The sequence below is a fragment of the Pleurodeles waltl genome, chromosome 3_1 (genome assembly GCF_031143425.1).
Source record: "Pleurodeles waltl isolate 20211129_DDA chromosome 3_1, aPleWal1.hap1.20221129, whole genome shotgun sequence".
NCBI classification, from domain to species: domain Eukaryota; kingdom Metazoa; phylum Chordata; class Amphibia; order Caudata; family Salamandridae; genus Pleurodeles; species Pleurodeles waltl.
Window position 1 is genome coordinate 925,302,803 of NC_090440.1, and position 26,906 is coordinate 925,329,708.

Genomic DNA, 26,906 nt, shown 5'->3' on the forward strand with positions numbered 1-26,906 from the left:
TTTTCATTGATATTTGGCATAATACCTTCAAGCATCCACTCAATACTTTCGGGTGTATTCGGGGGATTCCCAATTACTTTGGCCTTAATTGGTGGCATTTTCCTGTTGCTATTTTACGTTCCAAATGGCTGCCCCATTTCAATGAGGGTGACTGATGCCGCTTCCACCAGCGCAACTGTGTCGTGTAAGCATGATGCAGTATTTCGGAGCACCACTCCTTGAGGAACTTGAGTGCAACCGGTCTCTGTCATTCAGACCGGTATTGAAGTGTACATAGCCCATGTTTCGTTGCCTTTTCGACTGTGCAGTACCACTGTGTCTATCTATGCGGCGCTTACTTTCACTGGACATTGATCTGCTGATGTTCTCAATGAAGGCTCATTACCAGACATGCACGCTGAGGGTGAGTTTTCTACAGGAAGCCTGCTATGGGCTGCCCTTTGTGGATCAAGTGGCTCTGGGCACTTCAACATCTGGCACTGCATGGAATACTACCACCTAGGCTGGTGCTGAGTTTGTGGAACATGAGTGCTCTTTGGTTTTCCTTGGCACCGATTTGGTTGATTTAATACCTGCCGAAGTGGGATCTTTCCTCAATTCAATTGTTCTGGATATAATTGGCAGTTTTCAAAATGACACTAACTTTTAAATTTAACATTTGGCTTTTATATCTCCACAATGGTTCTGTTTTAATTGACAGATTTCAATTTGGCCTGCTTCAAGTATGCTTGCATGTCAACATGGTCATTTGTACATAATTTTAATTCATTTCAATGCAATTTTAATGTAGTTTGATTAGGTTTACCTCTACACTTTGAACTGACAAGGGAAGGGTGTTGTAAGGTTACCTTAGGAGCTTTTTATGGGCATGTTATTTTAGCCGTAGGCCTGCAGTCTGTGCCCTTTAGCCTAGTTGCAACTCATTTTATTTATTTTTATTTTCTGAGCAGAAGCTCTCTTCTGCTGTGATGTTTTATGTTCCATTATCTTGTATGCCTTTAGCACTGAAACTGTTTTAATTCTTGTACTCTGACATTCTCATTCTGTACTTTGCTCAAGGCTGTCTCCAATATGTTGCTGGCACAAAGTGGAGCACTGCAATCTCTGCCATTTCACTGCAACATGAGTGTTTTACATTAGGGCAGAACATTAGCTGTTTTATTATAAAATATCTCTGTGCCCCATACATGGTAGAGGGCAAGTTCCAGGCAGAAGATTTACGCTGCATGCTTTCGCTCCTGTCTGCTGAGACCTAATGTCTTTTCTCTGTCTTCATAAGAGGGGACACTCAGTAGACTAACAAACCTCTTTGCTACTACCAACTACAGGTATGGGGGGTGGTGTCTTAATAGGGCTTCTGAAGAGCGGATTAGGGCTCACACTGCTGCGCTCGAATATAGTGCTTTAATGGCGCAGGTATGTAGTCAAACACCTAGCATTCTGACACTATGGTGGGACTAAGCTTATGTTTCACTTTTCTTGGCACTGCATTATTATTATGTTTTAACACCCTAATCATTGCAGTGCATTCTATTTTATCTATAATGCAATTGATTCAATAAAGCCTACTGAGCAAAACTTTGCTTCAGTTTGTCTTTGCATGTGTGAGACGAAGGTAACTGAGAGAAAAGGATGAGATCTGTTCCGCCACGATTTTCCCAGAGAAGTCTGAATATCATGTACACGGCTGCCACAAATCACTGCCCCTTCCAGGTGTTGGTTAAGTACTGCTAGCTAGAAGGGTTAGGCCAACAGTTGTCACAAGGTGTGGAATTGGACTAAGTCCCCTACAGCCTGGTGGTGCTGCCTTCCTGAATCCAGCATTCTCATTGGTATAATGAGAGCCAACACATATCTACCTTTGGTAGAAATTTCGGTTTAGTGCTTTATGTATTTGGAAAAATGTTTCTTGTAACGTGAATGTCTGGAGCTCACTTACACTTTTCAGGGAAGTGATTGCAACTACAAAGGCTACTTTCCACGAAAGAAACTGCAGAGGGCATGAATGTAGTGGTTCAAAAGGGGGTCCCATAAGTCTAGTAAGTGCTATATTAAAATTCCAGGAAGGTCCTGGAGGTAATCTTGGTAGTATCACTCTTTTTAGTCCTTCCATAAAAGCCTTTATGACAGGGATTTTAAAAAGAGAAGAATGTTGTCAGGACGTAGCTTAGTCTGTAAGACTGGGGGGAGCTTCAGATTTCCCAACAATCACGCTGGCTCATAATGTTGAAATACATATTCGACAAGCTGGCGCACAAGAGGGGCAGTGGAAAGGAGAGGCATGCAGATTGTAAGTGCAGTAACAAAAGTCAAATTATTTTGTGAAATAACCAACATTTTTGAAGTATTCCCAAACAGGTTGAGGGAGAGAGAGTGTGTGCGTTTTTGTTTTTGTGTGTGAAATTCCTGGTGAAATATGACATGACACCTCACCATACATGAGTAAAAGCCCCTCTACCCAACCACTTATCCCAATATACATTTGTTATGGGGGTATAAGACCCTCCCTCGAAGCTATGGCCCTGAATGTTGTCTGTTTTGAAGATAAGCAGCTATGGCTGCTAAATGAAATCTTATAGAGGTATATGACAAGATTGCTTTTTGCAGATGGAGAACATACAAAATAATATTTTGTACCCACACTTTGAAAGGATCCCAGTTTTTAGAAATGCAATAGTGAACAAAGTGTTTCGAGTTTGCTGCATAACATGCTCTAGTGGTTGGTCTGCATGCTTCTTTAGGAATGTCCATACATTCTTGAGGTAGACTTAAATACCCAAATTCAAGACTTCAGGAGCCATATTGCAAGATTCAGCTCCTTGGGATTTGGGTGTCTGATGTGACCTTGGTTCCGAGTGGAAAGGTTCGGGTTGAGGGACAGCTTATCGTGAGGTGCTAATGATAGGTCCAGTAGAGTAGTGAACCATAACTGTCTAGCCCAGTGGTTCCCAACCTTTTGACTTCTGTGGACCCCCACTTTATCATTACTGGAACCCGGGGGCCCCCACTGAAACATTATTGGAATCCGGGGACCCCCCACTGAGCCATTACTTAAAGCTGAGGATCTAATCTGTTAAGATAATTTAATTTTCTCAGCAGTCACGGACCCCCTGAGGAGGCTTTGCGGACCCCCAGGGGTCCCCGGACCACAGGTTGGGAACCACTGGTCTAGCCCATGTGAGTGCCACTAGGATTAGTGTGAGAGAAGTTTGCCTTAGCTTCTGACCACATACAGGAGAGGGAGAGGCAAAAAAGCGTAGGCAAATATGGCTGACCAGTTCTTCCATACAGCATTGCCCTTGGATGGGGGGAACCTGGAGGTGAAGTTTGGGCATAGAGCTATGTCTGGAAATCCCCACTTTTGGAACTAGAGTTAAAGGACTCTGGGGTGGAGTTCCCACTCATGGACTTGTTGCTGCATCCTGCTGAGGAGGTTGGAAAATTGTTGTGTGATCCTGGGAGGTGTTCTGCTAACAGGTAAATGTTGTGGCAAATAGCCCAGTGCCAAATTGTCTGTGCAATTCGAGACAACTGTAGTGAGTGTGTGTCTTGTGTCTGCAGATAAAACATGGTTGTTATGTTGTTTGTGCAGATGAGTACTACTTAGTTGATGAGATGCATCTCAAAAGCCTTGAGTGATAAACAGCTAGCTGTATTTGGGTAAGCTATGCCCAGCTGTGTATTGTTTATGGTCCCAAGGTAAGACTGCACCCGAAGTGGGGTGAGATAAGACTTTTGAAAATTGACTGTGAACCCTAACTGGTGAAGCAAGTCTATTGTGGCTTGTATGTGGTTGAGACATTGTTTGAGAGAGGAATTTCCTGCAATTCGAGAGTCACTTCAGCCTGTGAGTCCTGAATGAAATCCACCTCCTCTTCAGCAGCGGAAGCCTCCTGGACGTCCTGCTCCTGTTCTGTGTCCGACATGGAGTCTTGGATACTGAATGTGTCGGACGCTTCATCAACTTCTTTCTTCTGCATTTCTCGGCAACAACCTCTCCTGTCTCACAGTCTTTTTCGACCGGAACGATTGGCAGGCTTCAAGTCTTACTCCCTATCTTCCCGGCGACAGATGTTGATTGGTCTGAGGGAATTTGGAGTAACACTTTGGACAGAAATGGAAAGACGCCCGTTCCACCAGGCTTTCATTCTCCAAGGTGCAGAATGGAGAAAAAGGCTGCCCAAAGGGCCCTGGGGACCTTGAACGGAATAGTTTGATACAACAGATATTTCTTCGATCCCAAAACGCAAAGGGACAAAGAGAAACACAATTGATAACAATGCCAACAGGGTTATAGAGGTTTTCCTGAACAGAAGAGCCGTAATAAGGTTTCGAACTGGAGCTCTGAGAGAACATGACCGGACCCAACAGCAGAAGAAAACAATCTGAAGACGGAGTTGAGGATCTTATGCAGTGCAAGCAAGGGGAGGAGTCACTCTACCTTGTGACTTGAAAACCTTTTCGAACAAAAACAATTTGCAACATTCTGGACCCAACACTAGATGGCGGAAGTATGTATTGCATGTGTATCTACAGCCACACATGCCATCAAACATTGTATTTTTTTAAATTTTAAAGAGATTTAATCATATTTTATGTTTGCTCAAAGGTCTTTAAACATGAAGGTCTTCCTAAAGATAAGTGGTTCAGGTAGCCTTCTGTGCTTTTTTTTATCTCTTTACTTCAGTTAAGTGTAAGAAAAATAAGCTTGCCATTGTTTAACATCTTTCTGAATGATAGTGTTCATATAAGTAAAGGAGGCCACATGTAAAGATCAGGAGGACTGCAAGCAGCCCCCCTCCATGTCGAACAATGAGTATCCCTGGCGTAGAGCGCCCCCATAGCCCTGGCTGGATTTTTGTCTTTTTCTCCCAACATCATGCTCACTTGTGGGACAAAGAGGTAGCCACATATACTTTCGGGCCAGGACTCTGGTGTTTGTCTAACTTGATGTGGTATTGCCTGCATTGGATGTTGTCACTGGAGAGGAGTGTTCCCACTTGCACCAGCTCCTTGCCTCTTTTTCTTCAGGTCTCAGTTAGGAGTTTGTTCATCTGCTCTATTCCTACCAAGTGGTACCAGTCATATCTGTATAACAAGCATACTCAGGTGGTGATGAACAAGTTACTTACCTTCGGTAATGAGGTATCTGGTAGAGACTCTATCTAGCTGCAGATTCCTTACCTTAGAAATCCCTGGCGTCAGCTTCAAATCCGGAGTTTTTTGTGAGCAGTATCCCGCGCGCGCGCCGTCGGACAGCGTCGTTCGGATCCGCGTGCGTCAACCAGCTCCGTGTGCGTCATCAGCGTCGTCTATGACGTCACGGTTGTCTATATAGACGCCGTCTCGGCCGCGTATGTCAGTTCTTTTCCACAACTTCCCGCGCCAGAAGAACAGAGTCATGGAAGAACTAACCAATACTCTCTTAACCTCTGATTGTTTGGAGAAAAACACTTTCATGCCTGTAAGAAAGGCAAAAGTTGCCAAAATTAAACACATATATATATATATATATATATATATAGATACATATAGATACATATATGGAAAATGTCACTTACCCAGTGTACATCTGTTCGTGGCATGAGACGCTGCAGATTCACATGCTGTGCACATCCCGCCATCTAGTGTTGGGCTCGGAGTGTTACAAGTTGTTTTTCTTCAAAGAAGTCTTTTCGAGTCACGAGATCGAGGGACTCCTCCCCTTTCGGCTCCATTGCGCATGGGCATCGACTTCATCTTAGATTGTTTTCCCCGCAGAGGGTGAGGTAGGAGTTGTGTATATAGTAATAGTGCCCATGCAATGGAGTAAGTATGTATGTACATAATGTGACTAAAAGTAATATATTTACAAATTTACAAGTTTAATTTTTGTCAACTTAGAACGGCTACAGGCTCCCGGGGAGGTGGGACGGCGCATGTGAATCTGCAGCGTCTCATGCCACGAACAGATGTACACTGGGTAAGTGACATTTTCCGTTTGATGGCATGTGTAGCTGCAGATACACATGCTGTGCATAGACTAGTAAGCAGTTATCTCCCCAAAAGCAGTGGTTTAGCCTGTAGGAGTTGAAGTTGTTTGAAATAATGTTCTTAATACTGCTTGTCCTACTGTGGCTTGCTGTGTTGTTAACACATCCACGCAGTAATGCTTGGTAAATGTATGAGGCGTAGACCATGTGGCTGCCTTACAGATTTCAGTCATTGGTATGTTTCCTAGAAAGGCCATGGTGGCGCCTTTCTTTCTAGTGGAGTGTGCCTTTGGTGTAATAGGCAGTTCTCTTTTTGCTTTTATATAACAGGTTTGAATACATTTAACTATCCATCTGGCAATGCCTTGTTTAGATATTGGATTCCCTGTATGAGTTTTTTGGAAAGCAACAAACAATTATTTTGTTTTGCGAATTTGTTTGGTTCTATCAATGTAGTACATTAGTGCCCTTTTGATGTCTAATGTATGTAATGCTCTCTCAGCTCCAGAATCTGGTTCTGGAAAAAACAATGGGAGTTCCACTGTTTGATTTAAGTGGAACGTGATATGACTTTAGGTAAGAATTTAGGATTTGTGCGTAGAACTACTTTATGTTTGTGTATTTGTATAAAGGGTTCTTGTATGGTAAAGGCTTGTATTTCACTTACTCTTCTGAGAGATGTGATAGCTATTAGAAAGGCTACTTTCCATGTTAAGTACTGTATCTCACATGAGTGCATGGGTTCAAATGGTGGACCCATGAGTTGTGTTAATATGATGTTGAGGTTCCACGAAGGAACTGGTGGTGTTCTTGGTGGGATAATCCTTTTTAGACCCTCCATAAATGCTTTTATGACTGGGATTCTGAATAATGATGTTGAATGCGTAATTTGCAGATAAGCCGAAATTGCAGTCAGATGTATTTTAATGGATGAAAAAGCTAAGTTGGACTTCTGTAAGTGTAGTAGGTAGCTTACGATGTTTTTTACAGATGCGCGTAATGGTTGAATTTGATTATTATGGCGGTAATAAACAAATCTTTTCCACTTATTTGCGTAGCAATGTCTTCTGGTTGGTTTCTTAGCCTGTTTTATGACCTCCATGCATGTCCGAATTCTAAGATTTCAGGAGCCAAATCGCTAGATTGAGCGATGCTGGATTCGGGTGTCTGATCTGTTGTTTGTGTTGAGTTAACAGATCTGGTCTGTTTGGCAGTTTGATATGAGGCACTACTGACAGGTCTAGTAGTGTTGTGTACCAAGGTTGTCGTGCCCAAGTTGCTGCTATCAGTATTAGTTTGAGTTTGTTTTGACTCAATTTGTTTACTAGATACGGAAGGAGTGGGAGAGGGGGAAAAGCGTATGCAAATATCCCTGACCAACTCATCCATAACGCATTGCCTTGAGAGTGAGCCTGTGGGTACCTGGATGCGAAGTTTTGGCATTTTGCGTTTTCTTTTGTTGCAAATAGGTCTATTTGCGGTGTTCCCCATCTTTGGAAGTAAGTTTGTAGTATCCGTGGATGAATTTCCCATTCATGGATCTGTTGGTGATCCCGAGAGAGATTGTCGGCTAACTGATTTTGAATTCCTGGTATGAACTGCGCTATTAGGCGAATGCAGTTGTGAATCGCCCAATGCCATATCTTTTGAGCTAAGAGACACAATTGTGTCGAGTGTGTCCCTCCCTGTTAGTTTCGATACTACATTGTTGTCATGTTGTCTGTTTTGACAAGAATGTGTTTGTGGGTTATTAGTGGTTGAAATGCTTTCAACGCTAGAAATACTGCTAGTAGTTCTAGGTGATTTATATGAAGTTGTCTCTGTTGAGTGTCCCATTGTCCCTGGATGCTGTGTTTGTTGAGGTGTGCTCCCCACCCTACCATGGAAGCATCTGTTGTGATCACGTATTGAGGCATTGGGTCTTGGAAAGGCCGCCCTTGGTTTAAATTTATAGTGTTCCACCATTGAAGCAAGGTGTATGTTTGGCGGTCTATCAACACTAGATCTTGAGGTTGACCGTGTGCCTGTGACCATTGTGATGCTAGGCACTGTTGTAAGGGCTGCATGTGTAATCTTGCGTTTGGGACAATGGTTATGCATAAGGACATCATGCCTAGAAGTTTCATCACTAATTTTACTTGGAACCTTTGGTTTGGGTGCATGGCCTGTGTTACGTTTTGGAATGCCTGTACTCTTTGTGGACTTGGAGTGGCAATCCCTTCTTTTGTGTTGATTGTTGCTCCCAAGTACTGTTGTATTTGACACAGCTGTAGGTGTGATTTTTGGTAGTTGATTGAGAACCCTAGCTTGTGAAGGGTTTCTATAGCGTATTTTGTGTGTTGTGAACACCGTTCTTGTGTATTGGTTTTGATTAACCAATCGTCCAGATACGGGAACACGTGTATTTGCTGTCTTCTGATATGGGCTGCAACTACGGCAAGGCATTTTGTAAAGACTGTTGGCGCTGTTGTTATTCCGAATGGCAACACTTTGAACTGGTAATGTACCCCTTGGATTACAAACCTTAAGTATTTTCTGTGGGAAGGATGTATGGGTATATGGAAATACGCATCCTTGAGGTCTAATGTCGTCATGTAGTCTTGTTGTTTGAGCAAGGGGGTTACGTCTTGAAGTGTCACCATGTGAAAGTGATCTGATTTGATGTAAAGTTTAGTGTTCTGAGATCTAAGATGGGTCTTAGAGTTTTGTCTTTTTGGGGTATGAGAAAGTACAGGGAGTAAACACCCATTCCTTTCTGATGATTTGGTACTAATTCTATTGCATCTTTTTGCAACAACGCTTGGACCTCCAGCTGTAATAGATCCATGTGTTGTTTGGACATGTTGTGTGTTTTTGGTGGCACATTTGGTGGAAATTGTAGGAATTCTATGCAATAACCATGTTGGATATTGGCTAGGACCCACATGTCTGTTGTTATTTCCTCCCAGCTTTGGTAAAAATTTGTTAGTCTTCCCCCCACTGGTGTTATGTGTTGGGGATTTGTGACACTGAAGTCAGTTTATTTTGAGGGGTCCTGGGACTTTGGAACTTTCCTCTAGTTTTAGGGAACTGCCCCCCTCTGTATTATCCCCGAAAGCTTAACCTCTGATAGTGGCTCTGGTATGTGGGTCTTGTTTGTGAGGTTGAGGGTGCTGTGCTTTGTCCTTGAAACCCCCCTCTAAACTGTGTTTTTCGAAATGTGCCTCTGCCCTGTGGGGAGTAGAGTGCGCCCATGGTCTTGGCCGTATCTGTGTCCTTTTTAAGTTTCTCGATAGCAGTGTCCACTTCCGGCCCAAACAACTGCTGTCCGTTAAAAGGCATATTCAGCACCACCTGTTGAATTTCTGGCTTGAATCCTGAGGTCCACTTCCGGCCCAAACAACTGCTGTCCGTTAAAAGGCATATTCAGCACCGCCTGTTGAATTTCTGGCTTGAATCCTGAGGTGCGTAGCCATGCGTGTCTCCGTATGGAGACCGCTGTATTTACAGTTCTTGCAGCTGTGTCTGCTGCATCCATTGCCGACCGTATCTGGTTATTAGAGATACTCTGGCCTTCTTCCACCACTTGTTGTGCACGCTTTTGGAACTCTTTGGGTAGATGCTCTATGAAGTGTTGCATTTCGTCCCAATGAGCTCTATCATATCTCAATAGTAAGGCCTGTGAATTGGCAATGCGCCATTGGTTGGCTGCTTGTGCCGCCACCCTTTTCCCCGCTGCGTCGAACTTGCGACTTTCCTTGTCGGGTGGTGGTGCATCTCCCGAGGTGTGTGAGTTTGCCCTTGTGCGAGCTGCACCTACTACCACTGAGTCCGGTGTCAATTGCTGCGTGATGTACACAGGGTCTGTTGGTGGAGGTTTGTACTTTTTCTCCACCCTAGGAGTGATGGCTCTGCCTTTCACAGGCTCTTGAAATACTTGCTTTGCATGTTTCAACATTCCCAGTAACATAGGAAGACTCTGGTACTGACTATGTGTGGACGACAGAATATTACACAAAAAGTAATCTTCAATTGGTTCTGCGTGCAGGGTGACATTGTGAAATGCGGCCGCTCTGGACACCACCTGTGTGTAAGCAGTACTGTCCTCAAGTGGTGATGGTCTTGCTGGATAACAGTCGGGACTGTTATCTGATACAGGCGCATCATAAAGATCCCATGCATCAGGATCATCTTGGCTCATCCCTGTATGCGTTGGAGACTGCATCATTGGTGGAGTGGCGATTGGTGATGGTTGTGGTGAGTGATGTAGTGATGGTGGCGGAGTTACTTGTTTTGCCACCTTTGCTTGTGATTGTTTGTCTTTCTCTTGGAAAGCAAGTTTCCTTTTCATTCGGATTGGAGGGAGAGTTCTGATTTTGCCTGTCTCCTTTTGAATGTGGAGCCTTCTCTGTGTGTAATCTGGCTCCCCTGCTTGTAGCTCCTGTCCAAATTTGTGTCCTTGCATTTGTGAGGACAGGCTCTGTTCCTCAGTGTAGGAACTTGGTTTCGGCTCTGATGCCGGATGTTTCGGTATCAAAACCTTTTCGACTGTCTTTTTCGGCTCCAAAGACACTTTTTTGGCTTTCCGTGTTCCGATATCTCGTGCCGACTCATTTCGGTGCCGGTCTCTCGATGTCGAGATTGCTCTGACCCGGTGTCTCGGTGCTGAGTCTGTTCTGTGCCGGTATCTCGACCGGAGTCGGATGACTTCGACACGTGTGCCCTTTTGCGGTGCCGATGGACGGTCACCTAATTTTCGGGTTAAGCCATGGCCTGTCGACGGTGGCGTCCCCTGGGCTTTAATGTATTTTCCGTGAGATTTGGCCAGGGGTGTTTTACTCACGGTTTTCGGCGTCTGTTCGGTTTTGGCCTCGTCCGAGTCCGAATCCGCGATGGAGAAGGTTTCTTCTTCCTCCAAGTCTTGGTGTCACGTCGGCGCCGACGCCATTTGAAGTCTTCTTGCTCTCCGGTCTCTTGGCGTTTTCCTCGACCGAAACGCTCGACAGGCCTCGCAGGTATCCTCTTTGTGTTCGGGAGACAAACACAAATTACAGACCAGATGCTGATCTGTGTAAGGATACTTGTTGTGGCCAATCGGGGCAGAAGCGGAATGGGGTCCGTTCCATTAGTCTTGAAGATGCACGTGGTCGGGCCGACCAGGCCCCGCTGGTGAATCGAAACCCCGAAGGGCCACCGGAGCTGTTAAAAATTCGGTGTCGATCTGCGTTAACTAACCCGATACCGAACGCAAACAATACCGTCGAATTTTCTGAGATTTAACTAACTTTCTGAACCGAAACACGGAGCAAAGAGGAACACGTCCGAACCCGATGGCGGAAAGAAAACAATCTAAGATGGAGTCGATGCCCATGCGCAATGGAGCCGAAAGGGGAGGAGTCCCTCGATCTCGTGACTCGAAAAGACTTCTTCGAAGAAAAACAACTTGTAACACTCCGAGCCCAACACTAGATGGCGGGATGTGCACAGCATGTGTATCTGCAGCTACACATGCCATCGAACATATACATATATGCACATGAGAAAAAATGTCCCCAGAGCGGGGAGGCTTGGGCGGGTGTAAAGAATCTGCAGCTAGATAGAGTCTCTACCAGATACCTCGTTACCGAAGGTAAGTAACTTTTTCATCTGATAGAGACTTCTAGCTGCAGCTTCCTTACCTTAGAATAGATACCCAAGCTATAACCCATGGTGGTGGGTCTGAAGGAGATTTTTTTTTTTTTTTAACAAGGAAGTCCTGCAAGACAGAACGGGCAAAATGCCCCTCTCTTCTCACCTGGCTATCCAGGCAGTAGTGCTTCGCAAACGTGTGTAAAGAAGCCCACGTTGGGGCCTGACATATGTCCACCACCGGAACGCCACGTGCTAACGCAGTGGTAGCAGCCTTCCCCCTAGTGGAGTGAGCTCTCAAGCCCTCAGGAGGCTGCTTCTTCGCCAAAGCGTAGCATATTTTTATACAGAGAACGACCCAGCGCGAAATGGATCGTTTCTGTACTGCCCGACCCTTCTTTGCACCAACGTACCCCACAAAGAGTTGGTCGTACACCCGGAACTCTTTAGTGCGGTCAAGGTAGAACGATAACGCTCTTTTTGGGTCCAGTTGATGGAGACGCTCCTCTTCCTTAGAGGGATGCGGTGGTGCAAAGAAGGTGGGCAGGGTGATATTTTGACCCAGATGGAAAGGGGTCACCGCCTTGGGGAGAAAAGAGGCACGAGTTCTTAGCACCACCTTGTCAGGGTATATCATTAGATAAGGAGGTTTAGAAGATAAAGCCTGCAGCTCACTCACTCTCCTGGCAGATGTAATTGCCACCAAAAAGGCTGTCTTAATAGTGAGCAGCCGGAGAGGACAGTTATGCAAGGGCTCGAAAGGAGCAAACATAAGGAAGGTAAGAACTAGATTAAGATCCCACTGGGGCATAACGAAAGGCACAGGCGGGAACAGATGTACAAGCCCTTTCAAAAACCTCTGTACTATAGGTGATTTAAACAGAGATGGTTGATCAGGCAACTGAAGAAAAGACGATAAGGCTGCAAGATAGCCCTTGAGAGTCCCCAAGGAGGAACCCTGCTGGGCGAGAGCCAAAATAAACAAAAGGATGTTAGACAGAGAAGAAGAAAGAGTATCAATAGACCTCTCTGAACAATAAGAAACAAAACGCTTCCAACGGCAGGCGTAGATCGACTTAGTTGAGGGACGCCTGGCTGCCAGAATGACATCACAGACCTCGGGAGGGAGGTCATAAACCATCAACTGTCGCCGCTCAATCTCCACGCATGAAGGCGCAGAGTTGACAGGTTCAGGTGGAGAACCTTCCCCTGCTGCTGCGACAGAAGATCCTCCCGAAGAGGCAGCCTGATTGGAGGACCGATGCTCATTTTGAGAAGCTCTGGATACCAAACTCTCCGTGCCCAATCCAGAGCCACAAGGATTACTTGGGCCCGGTCGTTCTTGATTTTCTTGAGAACTCTGGGCAGAAGTGGTATAGGCGGAAAGGCGTACAGGAGGCCTGAACTCCACTCGCGACGAAAAGCGTCGCCTAGCGATAGCCCCCTTGGAAACTCCAAAGCGCAAAACTGCTGACATTGCGCGTTCTCTGCGGAGGCGAACAGATCTAACCAAGGCTCTCCCCACTGCTGAAAGAGTCCTTGCGCCACCTCCGGATGGAGACACCATTCGTGATCCTCTAAGCATTTTCGGCTGAGTTCGTCTGCTCTGGCGTTCAGAGAACCTGCCAGGTGTTGAACCACCAGGGTCATGCCCTGCTGTTCCAGCCGTAAAGCCTCTTGACAAAGGGTCCACAACCCCACACCGCCCTGCTTGTTGCAGTACCACATTGCGGTAGTGTTGTCCGTGAAAACCTGCACCACCTTCACTTTCACAACAGAAAGAAATGCTTTTAATGCTAGCCGGATCGCCCGAAGCTCCAACAAGTTGATGTGGAGCCCGGATTCCGCCGGAGACCAATGACCTCTGATCTCCACCTCCCCCAGATGGCCGCCCCATCCCAGAAGTGACGCATCTGTCACTACCGTTATATCTGGTTGGGGAAGGGAGAGGGGTCTGCCCTTGACACACTCGCAGTTCACTAACCACCACTGCAGATCTTCCGCAGTCCTCTCCGAGATCTGAACCACGTTGGTAAGATTTCCCTGATGCTGTGCCCATTGGAACTTCAGGTCCCACTGCAGAGCCCTCATGCGCCATCTGGCATGCTTGACCAACAGGATGCAGGAAGCCATGAGTCCCAGCAGCCTCAGAATGTCTCACCGAGATCCAGGATAGAGGCCGAAACATCGGAATCATAACCTGAATATCCTGAACCCGCTGATCGGGAGGATGAGCCCGAAACTGCACTGTGTCCAGAACCGCTCAGATGAAAGAGAGCTTCTGAGAGGGAGTCAGGTGTGACTTCGGCATATTTATAGTGAACCCCAGCGAATGCAAGAGGTCCGCCGTCGTCTGGAGGTGGGTGGCGAGAGTCTGGGGCGTAGGAGCCTTCAACAGCCAATCGTCCAGGTAGGGGAAGACTGAAATCCCTGACCTGCGCAAATGAGCTGCCACCACCGCCATCACCTTTGTGAACACCCGAGGGGCAATGGTGAGACCGAAAGGGAGCATGGTAAACTGAATGTGCTCGTGGCCCACCTTGAACTGCAGGTAACGCCTGTGGCTTGGCAGGATAGGAATATGGAAATACGCATTCCTGCAAATCCAACGCTACCATCCAGACTCCTTGGTCTAGGGCAAACAAAACCTGAGCAAGAGTGAGCATCTTGAATTTCTCCTTCTTGAGGAAGAGATTGACGTCCCTTAAATGCAAAATAGGGCGAAGGCCTTTTTTCTTTTTGGGAATCAGAAAGTAGCGGGAATAACAACCACTGCCTACTTCTGATATCGGGACTCTTTCTATGGCTCCCTAGGCCAAAAGAGCCGTAACTTCCTCGCGGAGCAAAGCTAAATGGTCCTCCATCAGCCATTCCTTTGTCGGAGGGATAGAAGGAGGGAAAGACTGGAAGGGAAGGGAGTAGCCCTTCCGTATGATCTGCAGGACCCACTTGTCCGTGGTGATGGAAAGCCAGTGAGGGAGATGAAAACGAATCCTCCCTCCAACTGGACGGACGTGATCCCGCAGAACCACACTAAGAGGGCTTGGGCGCAGTGGAGGGCGGCTGTGTGGCGGTCGACCTCTGACCAGACCCTCTGGGTCTGATGGTACCACAACCACGTCCTCTTCCGGGATGCTGTGAAGCCTGAGGACGGTGGCTAAATTGTGGCTGGTGTGGCACCACGCCCCCCCCCCCCCCCCCCCCGAAGCCTCGGAAGGGAAGACAGACTGCTGTCGTGCCGGCATTGAAAGGCCCAAGGATCTGGCCGTGGCTCGAGAATCCTTGAACCTCTTAAGCGCGGAGTCTGCCTTTTCGCCAAAAAGGCAAGAGCCATCAAAGGGCATGTCCATCAAGCTGGACTGGACATCCCCTGAAAAACCAGTAGAACTATGCCAGGCGTGGTGACGAAGGGCCATTGATGCTGAAATCGCTCTGCCCAGCGAGTCGGTCGTGTCCAGGCCACACTGGATTGTAAACTTGGCTGCATCTCTCCCATCCTTTACAGCCTGGGTGAGAGTGTCCCGTACGCCCTTCGGGACCTGGGGCAGCACTTGTGCCACCGTATCCCATAAAGTAGGGGAATAACGGCCCAATAGGCAAGAGCTGTTTACAGACCTCAATGCCAGGCTGGAGGAAGAAAACATCTTCTTCCCAAGGTGATCCAGCCTCTTGGATTTCCTATCCGGGGGAGCGGAAGGGAAGGCACCACGTGAAGTAGAGGCTTGGACAACCAAGCTCTCAGGAGTGGGGTGTTGTGTCAGGAAACTAGGGTCGCTGGAGCGGGTCTATGGTGGCGGCCGACCGTCCTATTCAAAGGAGCCCCTGTGCTGGGTTTGGACCACGTACCCAGAAGGACGTCTGTAAGAGCCTCATTGAAGGGCAACAACGGTTCCGATGTTGACACCCCCGGCTGAAGCACTTCTGTCAGGATATTCATCCTGACTGGCACCGTAGGCAAATCTAGGTCCAAGACCTCAGCTGCCCTACGCACTACCATAGCGAAAGAAGCCCCCTCCTCCGTAGCCACATTAGGAGGAGAGAGCATACCAGTATCAGGAGATGTGTCCAGTCCACTGGCCTCCCCTAGATCCACATACCAGTCCTGCTGCAATCCTGATTCTAAAGGGTCATCAGACCCCTCCCATTCCTCTCCTGCGTCTGGCTGTTCCAAATAATGCTCAGACAATGATCTGGGCCGAATCGGCTATGTCAAAGTCGATGTCGTACGACGTCGCTCCTGCTCCGGATCATCCGGAATAAGGATGGGGCTGCCACCGGTGGGCGCCGGTGGCGGAATCGTTGATGTCGGACCCGGCGCCGAAGGAGGTCGACTGTGTGATACCGGCACCGGCACCGGTCCAGATCCGTTATCGGATCCTGAGGTCCCCAACGGCGCCAAGCCCGAAGCCGCCGACGTCGAATCCGAAGGGGCCCCTGCTTACCCCGCGGGCGCAAAGACCCACCCGATGGTGCCTCTTACCTTCCGATGACCTCGAATGCGAGGAAGAGGACTTGGGGCTCTGGGAGCGGTGCTGCGACCTCCTCCTACTGCGAGACCGTGACCTCGGCGGAGTCGCACTGACCGAAGACGAATGTCGGGCCGCAAGAAGCTTAAGGGATCTCTCCCTCAAGGCCTTTGGCGCCATGGCCCGACAATCGGGGCACGAGGTGGAATCGTGGTCCTTGTCCAAGTACCAAAGACAAACTAGGTGCGGATCCGTCACCGACATGACATGCACCACACGGATTGAATCCTGTCTTTCTCGAAGACATGACTCCAAACAGTCAAAAAAGCGTCGACAAACCATCGAAGCAGGGTAGCTCTTTCCAAAACTGCGCTTTAACCGGCGCGGAAGGAAAAGAACTGACGTACGCGCGCCAAGACGGCATCTATATAGACAACCGTGACGTCATAGACGACTCCAACGACGCTGACGATGCACGCTGAGCTGGTCGATGAACGCGGATCCGAACGACGCCGTCCGATGGCACGCGCGAAGGGTACTGCTCACAAAAAACTCCAGATTCGAAGCTGACACCAGGGAATTCTAAGGTAAGGAAGCTGCAGCTAGAAGTCTCTATCAGATGCACAATTGTGTAGCTGTGTTCTCAGCTATCCTTTCACTAGCTGCATCAATCTTCCAGCTCGCCTTATCTGGTGGTGGGTCACCTCTACATTTTTGGGCGAGTGACAGTTTTCCTAGCTGCGAGAATAACAAGGGAATAGGGCAATACGTGGCCCTTAATGTACAGGGAATCTTCTGGTGCCACTCAGTACTGCTTCATCCGCACCCCTTGGGTAACAACTATTATCTTTAGCAGGTGTTTAAAATCTTTAACTTGCACACTTTGTCATTCTTCTTAAACATACAAAGGAAAAGAACTAAGTGTTCTGTCTTGGTGAACTTCTCCATTACGGAGTTGTTTTCCTCCTCCACAACATGTAGTTTAACCTTGTGATGGTCAGCTGCTGTTTGATTGATAACATGGTATGCTATTGTGTTATCCTAAGAAGGTTTTAACGAATAGGACTCAAAAGGTGGTTTTTCATGGGGATCTATGCTGTAATTGTGCCAGGGATCAATTTAATTGCCTGTACGGCTGTGCTTTTCATATGGATCTTAAATGCCTAACAACCATTTGGTATCAAGAGTCTGTGTGCAGAGAACATGCTGGTGACAGTGGCAGTGTTGATGGCCTAATGTATCTAGACCTATGTCATTTTAGAAAAGAGATGTGACCTGTGGTGGAATCAATTTATATCTTTCTTCGTCTGACATCTCGCTGCTCCAGCAGTTCCTGGGAGGGAATAGGCTCCTTAGCTGTCAAGGCAGGTTCGGGAGCTGATTTTGGCATTGACTTCAGTTTTTGAGGAGGATGTTTTGTGATCCCAGTGCAAAGGCAAGACAGTCTGCGATGAGGCCTTGGTGGAACTGAGATTTGTTTTCAAGCCTGGGCAGGCTCTGGGACTGTGGTAGGTGCATAGTACTGAGCTCTATCCAGCAGTCTCAGAGTTAGACCAGCTCCCTCAATGCTGATGCTTGCCCTGGAGCCGAGTCTCCTGACGAGGTCCATAACTAGAGGGAAACTCCTGGAATGGTGTGCATGATTTAGATGTTGTCTATTTCGTCTTGCCTGTCGGAATATGTCTGCCCCACTGGCGCCTTGGTTGATGGCTTGGGAGAGATTCGGTGACCCATCGTGTAGCGAGCCCACTGGCATTCACTCCTGTAATTAATTTATTTTTTAATGTTTTATTTTAAAGGTCTGGCAGACAGAGCAGTAAGACTCTATGCGGTCCTCTGGTAGGCAAAGAATACAAAGACTGCTGATTTGAGCATGGGAATCTGCTGTTGCATTTAGGGCCAAACTGGAAGCGTGTGTTCTCCCATCCTTGGAGTCCAGCAAGTAGCTCCTATAGAGTGATAGTTCCAGGGCTCCGAAAGCATGTCCGACCCTGATGGCCGAAAAAACCTCTCACGGGAGCAATTTTAGTCCTTGTGCATCATGGGATTTGGGACGGCATCACGAGTCACTTTAACGCAAAACCTCTTCTTTGAAGAAAAAAAAACTTGCTATGCCTGTGACCACCACTAGATGGCAGGAATGTGCAACGCATGTGATCTAGAGCAGCACACACTACAAACATACTTTTTAGGGATGCCGATGCTGATCTCTGTTTAAGTCAGGACCAATGGGATGGAAGAAGCAATCTTACGTTTCCCCCAAGATTGTGACCAAAATTCATCAGGTTATGACTATTTATGTATTTGATTATTATGATCCACACATGCAACACCTTTGTTGGTCATTCGAATTGCAGTTGTTAATAGTGTGATTTTACTACTGTAGCAGTTAACAATTAACACATTAATATCACTTATGTTCGGATTTTGAACTTGACCTCCAAGTTCATTTGTCAATTAACCAGATGCAGGCACATCAGATGCCACAATATAGGTTTTCGTCTGCCATTTCAGTCTGGGGTTGGCACTCCTAACCAGCTTCACAAGTCGTCATGGCAAGAGGGACACAAGCAAAAAAAAATCTCAGTATTTTCTGATCCGTGGCAACGAAGTGCCATATAGAAGACGCGGAAAAATGACATTGCCTGTTTGCATCCCAAAACCTGAAACTACATATGAATGTTTAAAATGGCAAAAGATGTGAATCATTTTTATAGGATCTGTTCCAATCAAAATATATAACTCCTGTAGGAGTTATATATTCATCAAAATCATAATTACTAACTCCTTTTGGGAGTTAGTAACACTATCTCAGGCAAATTACATCGGAGAAACAATGTAAAGTTGACACAAAACTGTGGTTCCCTTTGTCCTCCTTGTTGACGTCATACATAAATATCGTTTAAGATCAGCAAATGGTCGGTGGTCACAATTAACAGCATTTTTTTAACTAATAATTACAATTCTGATTCCAGTCACTCAGTGGAAAGGCAATGCACAGCTAGTAACTCCAAAACAGAATCAACATGTAAAACTATCGGCAAACAAGCTCACAACTGGACCTCAGTAAAAAATGCAATTAGGTCTAGCTCCGAATTAAAGATGAAATTAATATTCACAGATGCTCCTTTGGTGGCTTTTGTTTTGTTACTGTGAAAGATTGATAGTCTAAACACAAGTATTCCAAACAATGGCCTTATTGACCAATGTTACCACTGAGAGTTGACCTTCAGTTAAATATCCACATTTTACTTTCAGAACTAGAGCATCTTCATGATAACATAGACGGCACTGCCTTTAGTGAATTATTGCTAACATACTGGTCATGCAATTCTATGTGATTTGAAAGTCCTGCCGCAAAGCTGGTGGTAAAACGTGTTGTGTGGAACTTCTGATCAGTAATGTGGGTCTTTGACATGCTCAGTATGCTCAATATCAGATTTGTTTTAACTTTGGAAAGTCTTCCACGATTACAGTGTCCCTGAAAATATTTTTAAGGCATCTGTTATCCACTAGAGTTAGTTCTTTCAACTATAGACAGCTGTTCTGGAACTTTACAAGCTGAAGATGACCCGGTTTGAGGATGGCCAAAGGAGGTCCACCACTAGGCTGCCCCATGTAAGTAGCGAAAAGAAAACAAGGATATAAAAAAAAAAAAAAGTGAAGAATGCATGATAGATTTAATACCAACAAGGTGAAAACGTGGAGTGAACCATGGTCCTCGGTGTGTCAGAAAATACACACACTTAGCAGTGATGAAAGAGGGTGTGACCAGAGAACACACAGACAGGTAAAATATGAATCACTATCCTAAATAGTCTTTCAACTGGTAAAACACATCCTCAGATACCATCTCTACTAACAATCTAATATACGATTTTCAGCAAACTGGGACGAGACGTTCTAGACATAAAGGAGAATAAATCAAATCCTGATTACCTATTTGTAACCCGTAGCCTGCTTGACAAGTACTCCAGATGTATCACTGAAACCCATTTAGAGCCTACCAGAATTGGAAGAAGCCTCCAAGTCTTATGGTTTTCCTTAGCAATTAAAAAAATGGGTGAAAAATTGGAATTTATTGAAACTCATAACAAAAAAATATAAGATGCTGTAGTGTACAATATATTACACAACGCACCCTGAGGTGCACATTCAAGTAAGAACGCTTTATCCCACCTTAAGTACCATGGTACTTATTTCTTAATATACAATCATGCACATTTAGTTTGAAAAAAGGAAGCCCCAGTATTCTGATGTGTTAGCACCAAAAACAGCAGACCATTCTATTTCTTCAGCCCAACTGTAAAGATTGACCAAGTTTGCCAATACTGTGTACATAAATATATTACATTCATCAAATTAAACAATATATTCTATTCTAGACAATGCTTGTACTTGTGTCAATCTTTTAGCTGGAATTCCATTTCCCTTACAGTAATACTGGAGGCATTGTTGTTTTGAAACATAATTTACTCTCTAGGAACTTCCTACACACAATCCGGTATTCTTTTTCGCAGGAAACAAATCTACAAGGTGTGCAGAAAATTTAGATCTTTCAAGAACTACAACTGGTCTCAGATAATGAAGCTGTTTTAAGGCAAGGTCTCCACAGTCAGTCAGTGCCTTATCCAATATGGACCTTAAGTTCTGTAAGGAAGGTACAGTTGATGTCTCTGTGGGTGCCGATAAAGTGTGGCATGCTGCAACTTGTCTATGTAACAGAGATTCACTTAAACGTTTAGGTATGCTGACTTCTTTCATTTTTTTGTCAACAAAGTTATTATTTTGCATGTCACTTGTGTTCCGTACAAAGCTAGATGCACAGTATTTTTCTGGCTCCCATTCAGTTTGTTCTTCAAAATATTCATCCTTATGCTCTCGTTCTTGGATAAACTTTAAAAATGAAGATTCAAAACCCATTGGCTTAAATGACTTTAAATCAAATGTTCTGACCAAGGACTGCTTCTGGCAATTGTCTTTTGTAGCAACCGCATATGCTGAACCTCGTTCCCTTTCATCACACCCCTTCCTTCTTTTTAAAGGCACCTGGAAACTGGAGAACCGAGATTTATTGTCTTTTTCTTTAGTTCCAGGATAATTTTGCTCTACATTACAGAATGAGGACTCTGACATATGGTCTCCAACACAGGCAGTATTTGAACTGTTCTTATATTTCAACATGCTTTTGCAGAGAAATGATTCTGTGCTGAAGAGGAGGTCACTGTCCACTGCATTACTGTGGTTTTCATTTTCTTTATCCCGATAATGAAAATCATTTTCGAGCAAACACTTTTTACGTTTATTACTTCTATGCATGTTGTATTCTTTCGCATGCACCTCTAAGTGAGATTCACCTTTTTCCTTTGCACCATATTTTACACAAAGCACCAGGTTTTGATAGTGGTCTTCAATATAACCATTGCTAAAAAAGTGTGAACGTTTATAATGTCTTACGATGCTGCTTTCCAGTTTTACAACAGATAAACATCCGTGTACCATACAAGGGAATTGTGTGTGTTTGACTTCCTCCAAACACATATTTACTGCTTCCTCTCTTGTTCTAAATTGAGTTGCACCTTTGCTTTCAGTTTTTCCCCTTTTACCAAAGCGCCTGTCAATTTTCTTGATTTTTTTCCTATTTGTGTGAAATTGACGTTTCTGTCGTACAAGGTCCGGTTTCTTTTCAACACCACTTTCCTCTCCTTCCAAAATATTGTCTTCTAACTCGTCAGGTCTCCCAAAAATATCATCGTAACATTCCCTATGACTGTAAAATACATGCTTTGAGTAAGTATTGTGGTGTGTGAAAAGTCTATCACAGCCATTTAATTCACAACGAATTTCAATATCTTTGTTTTGCATGATTTCTGCGCTGTGATCTTCCAACTGATGATGTTTCAACTTGTCAAAAGTGTAAAACATGGCAAGGCATTTGGGCTGGTCACATGAAAACCTGGCAGAATGAGTTACTGGCAAAAGTCTCTGATCACCTCCATTGTATAAATTATGAATGTCACGGCAATGCTTTCCAAGAGCTTTCGAGCCAAGGAACCGCTTATTACAGTCTTGAAATTTACACACAAATATTTTTTTGTACTTAGTATAGTTACTTTTTGATCTTGCTCTGTCTTTTTCCAAGCACAGCTGCTCTTTGTTATAACGATGTGTAAGTCTGTAATGGCGAATTAAGCCTGATTGGTTGGTAAAGGAAGAGCTACAACCTTTATGAACACAGTGGAACGGTTTGTGGTACTTATTCAAAATGTAACACAAATCTCCTTTGGCAGTTCTTTTGCTTCCTCTTCCTTCCATCAATTCCAAATCACCTCTGTGCCTGTCTTGAAGTAAAAACGTAGTTTTTTCACCACTATTAGATTCAATTTCTTCAGACTGCGAGTCATTGTCAGTTTCAGAAGAGTAATCTCCTTCGTTAAAATGACGCATTTCATGTTTCATCTTTTGTTCAAAGACGTCAACATCGTCATCATCAAGGTCATCAACTGTTGATCGGAAAGCAGATACTGAGCAGCTATTCGAATTTCTGTTTAAAATAGTTTCAAAGGGTGCCGGGCAACTTTTGTTTTCTCTATGTTTTCTTGCAGATATTAAGCTCTGTGGTAATTTCATTTTAGCAAGCTGATGTTTCTTTCTGTAATGAATGCTAAGGTGTGTTCTTCTTGTAAATGCTCTTTGGCAAATATGACAGTGAAAAGGGGCAAATCTATCTTTAAATACGCTAAACTGGAGTACACTTTCCTTTGAATAATGATGCTTTTTAATATAATGTACTAAAAGTGCATCTTTAGTCACAAATGAGTACTTGCACCCTTGAAGTTCACAATAGAAAGGTTTAGCAGCAAGCTGAGCTATACATTGGTTGGTCAAGGAGTCCTGTTCAGATATATTACGTTCGAAAAGTGTACTGTCAACTGAGAAATTCGGAGATGGAGATGTAGAACAGACAGAAGGAAATGATTGAAAGGGCTCAGAGATTGGTTTCTGCAATGAAGTTGAAGAAAGTATGTCTGGACAAGTGTTTTTTAGGCTTAAATGTTTCAAACCCAATAAAAGTTCTAACATAACATCTTCAGTACTCAGTACCCTGGGAAGAACCGTAATTGCAGCTTTGTGTGCTGTAGGTCGGCACAGTCCTCCTTTGAGAACATGTTTTCTTCTGGAATTGGCATTGCAAACTAGCCGCCTTCTCTTGAAGGTGTCTCTTTTTTCAGATTGCTCTTGCCGAACACCAAGCTTCTTTGGCCGTTTAGTCTTCTGGTTAGCACTAAACAGCTGCAGAAGATTTCGAGCATTCATGCCTGTTCTCTTCTTGGGTTTGAAATCGGCTGGATGATCAATTCGAAGATGTTTGTGCATCCCCCGGGTATTTTTGCGTGACACTCCACAGCCCTCAAACCCACATGTAAATTTTTTCCCATCAAAGGTTACAGAAAAAATGTTAAATTGCTCTCTTAAACGGGGTGAAACAAAAAATTTGTTTGGGCGAACGTTTGAAACAATGCGCCTGTTACGCCTTTCACTCTGTGAATGGGGTATAACATCCGCCCTCAGAGAAACTGTAGTGGGATTATCCAAAAGTGCTATTGGTTTCTCGGTGCTGCTCTGGCTGCTTTCACTATTTACATTTTTATTTAAGTCAGAGTCCATTCTGACTTCCGAAACCATTTCAGAATTTGATGAATCTGGGGGAAGGTCTATACTAGTGCCTAAATCAGAGGATTGAATGGAATCTGACTTATTATGAAACTGAAAAGTCTGCTGACTGTTTTCTGATGATTTTGCAACACGCTCTTCAACTTGGTTTGTTACTTGACCGACAACTTTTGTGCTTGCAATTTCGTGGATTGCAAGGTGGTTCTCAAACTCTATTTTAGAAAAATAAAACTTTTTACAACCAGGAAAATTACATGCATTGGATGCATCCCTAAAATGCTGAGCTTCATGGTGATAAAGCTGTCCTAAATCACTAAAAATAATGTTACAACCCCTTAGTTCACATTTATATTGCAGTTCAGGATGGGTTTGTTTATGATTGAGTAGCTCATTAACTGAACCAAATTTAGCAAAGCAGTCTATGGACACACACATATAAGGCTGTGGACCGACATGCACTTGTTCATGATGACGAAGATGAAAATCAGTGATAAAATGTCGCCTGCAAAATCCACACTTTTCCCTCTTGTTTTTAATATCCAAGTAATGTTTTGCATTTTCGTCATTATTTTGGTGTTCGGCTTTCAAATGTACACCTAAGTATTTAAACTGTTTAAAAATTCTGGAACAGCCGGTACCTGGGCATGGATACAAGTCTCTATTCTGAAGATTGTAATCTTCTAATTGTTTGAATGTGATGTATTGAGAGGGATCAATAGGCTGTACATATGGGTGGTTGTTTTCACCAAGTGATGCAGAAGACATTAAGGAGAATGTTTCCTTTGTAGACCTTGGGATTCTTTCTTTTTTAACAGGTTTTTTTCTAGGCCTGTGCCTAGATGGCATTTTGACATGCTCCATTACGTGGGGGACAAAAACCTCCTTTTTCTTGAACTTTCTGACACACACTGGACATGTGTAAACGCCATCTATAAGGTGCATTTTAGAATGATGAAGAATTCGAGCTTCAATCACATCCCTATTGCAGATCAGACAATGAAATTTATACTGTAGCCATCGCTGATACCTTTCAGAAGAACCAACAGGCTTTTTTATGCCTACTGGACTCTTCATTTTAGTTTCATTTGCTTCGCCTGACACACTGTCTTGTTCTAAGTGGTGTTCCTCTTTAACCTTTTCGATGTCACTTAAAGATTGTTCCATGATATTACTGTCATTAGCTAGACTCTGATTGCAGGCTTCCTGTTCTTCAGTCTCAGACTCAGAAACTTCTTTCCCGAAAAGTTTAAGACAGTGGCGATTTAAAGTCTTCCAATCCCAAAATTCAGGATCAAATGGCCAATGAGCTTTTAGAGCTAGCAGGAGCTCACAGCGAAGAGAATTCGGAACAATCGCATTTTCTTCATCAAATTTTTGATCTGGCTGTAGATACAATGCTTCGAGGACATTATATGCATCTTCACTGGGGTCAAGCAAAAATTCAGTCAGTTGACAAGCTCGTCTGACCTCTAGGTCATGTGGTAAGAGGCAAGCAACTGTTTTGCATACAGATGCTTTCATGTCATTTTCCTCAGATTTAATTTGTAGAGCTCTGACACAAAGCAAAATTGAAATCGGAAGACCTTCCTCTTCAGCCTGCAAGTCAAATGAAATATTATTAGTGTAGTTTATACATACATCAAGAGACACATTTTGTTTTCTCACAAATCACTGTTTAGAAGTTGTTTAGGCAATGCTTTGAATCCACACTTGCAATAAAATAAAAAGGTCTACAAGTATATTTGTTGTAATCAGCTTAAACATGAGCAGAGGTGAAATTCAGCAATAATCTCAAATTATACATCCACAAATGTTGTTTTGGACCTAGCAGTAATCATGAAGAGAAAGAGAGTACATCATCAACATATTGTGGCTAAATGAAAAATAGATATTCGAACAACTACCTTTAGTAGGGTGATGAAATATAACCTCTATGGTTACTTCATAGGGATAGCCTGCCAGAGTGACAATAAGCAGGTAGGTGTTCTGGTCTGGTGATGGATTGTTCACCAACTGGTGATGTGTGGTCCTGCAATACAGGGGGGATTAGCCCTAGCAGCTAGAGCTATGTCACCCATGGTTTCCAGTGGACACGTGCCTGTTATGACTGGTGAACAAAAATGAGCTGTTGGTGTCTATGAAACACTTAAGGTGAATATGAGAGACACCGACTAAAGGGTTTTGTATCGTAGCAAATGATCAGCATAACAAATGGGAGCTCAAACCCAGTTTCAGTGTCTCTACTATTAATTCAGTCAAGTCCACTTATCAAAATAATTACCAAAGTAAGAAGTCTCTATACACACACCTTACTCACTTTGTGACTCACAGCCTGAACCGGCCACCATGTTCAAACTGCCTAATAATCAATGTCTCTCTAAAGGGTATTCACAGACCAGCTTCATGGCATAGAAGAACCAGCTAAAAATCCTTGCATGATACTGTCAAATTTACCAACTCTTGCAGAATTACAAAGCTTGTTCTTAGCAAAGACAGAAAAAAAGGATTTGTTTACTTACCCTGTAAGCATCTGTTCACTGTCACACCTTGAGCCAGAATGCAGGTCAAAAGAAAAATGTTACTTACCCTATAACCATGTGTTCGTGGCATGTAGTGCTGTAGATTCACATGCTGTGGATACTCTTGCCATCTGGTGTTGGGCTCGGATCTGTGCAAATTGTTCTTCTTCGAAGATGTCTTCTTAAGTCAGGAGGTACAGTGACTCAGCCTATTGCTGGTAAGGCGCATGGACATCATCTTTTTTTATTATTCATCTTTTTATTTGGTTTTCAACAGGCGCATACCACATCCAAATAGGAGGTACGCAATATTAGCTTATCATAACAACCCTGCTGTAAAGAAAAAGTACACATGAACAACCTCCCCCCCACACCTATAGGACACCTTCATTGTTAGATTATTTTTCGCACGGCAGGTGTGAATGGAAATAGAGTGCAGCTAAACAGAAGAGAGATGCCATGCACAGAAAAGTAAAGAATAAAGGACATTTGCAACAACAAAAGGATTCTGGGGAGCAGGGTGGGAGCATGTGAATACACAGCACTACATTACACGACCAGATGCTTACAGGCTAACATTTTCAGTGTCTCTACTATTAATTCAGTCAAGTCCACTAATCAAAATAATTACCAAAGTAAGAAGTCTCTAAACACACACCTTACTCACT

General features: G+C 44.3%; 1 protein-coding gene across 1 annotated transcript in view; it reads right to left on the minus strand.

Annotated features, from left to right (window-relative positions):
- Positions 1-20,109: 20,109 nt before the first annotated feature.
- The window catches only part of RLF (RLF zinc finger), a 281,556-nt gene continuing 274,759 nt past the window's right edge, over positions 20,110-26,906 (minus strand). Inside the window, exon 8 of the mRNA XM_069223919.1 lies at positions 20,110-25,315. Within this exon, the coding sequence (XP_069080020.1) occupies positions 20,525-25,315 (4,791 nt within the window). The 3' untranslated portion in view covers positions 20,110-20,524. The remainder of the gene's footprint in view (positions 25,316-26,906) is intronic.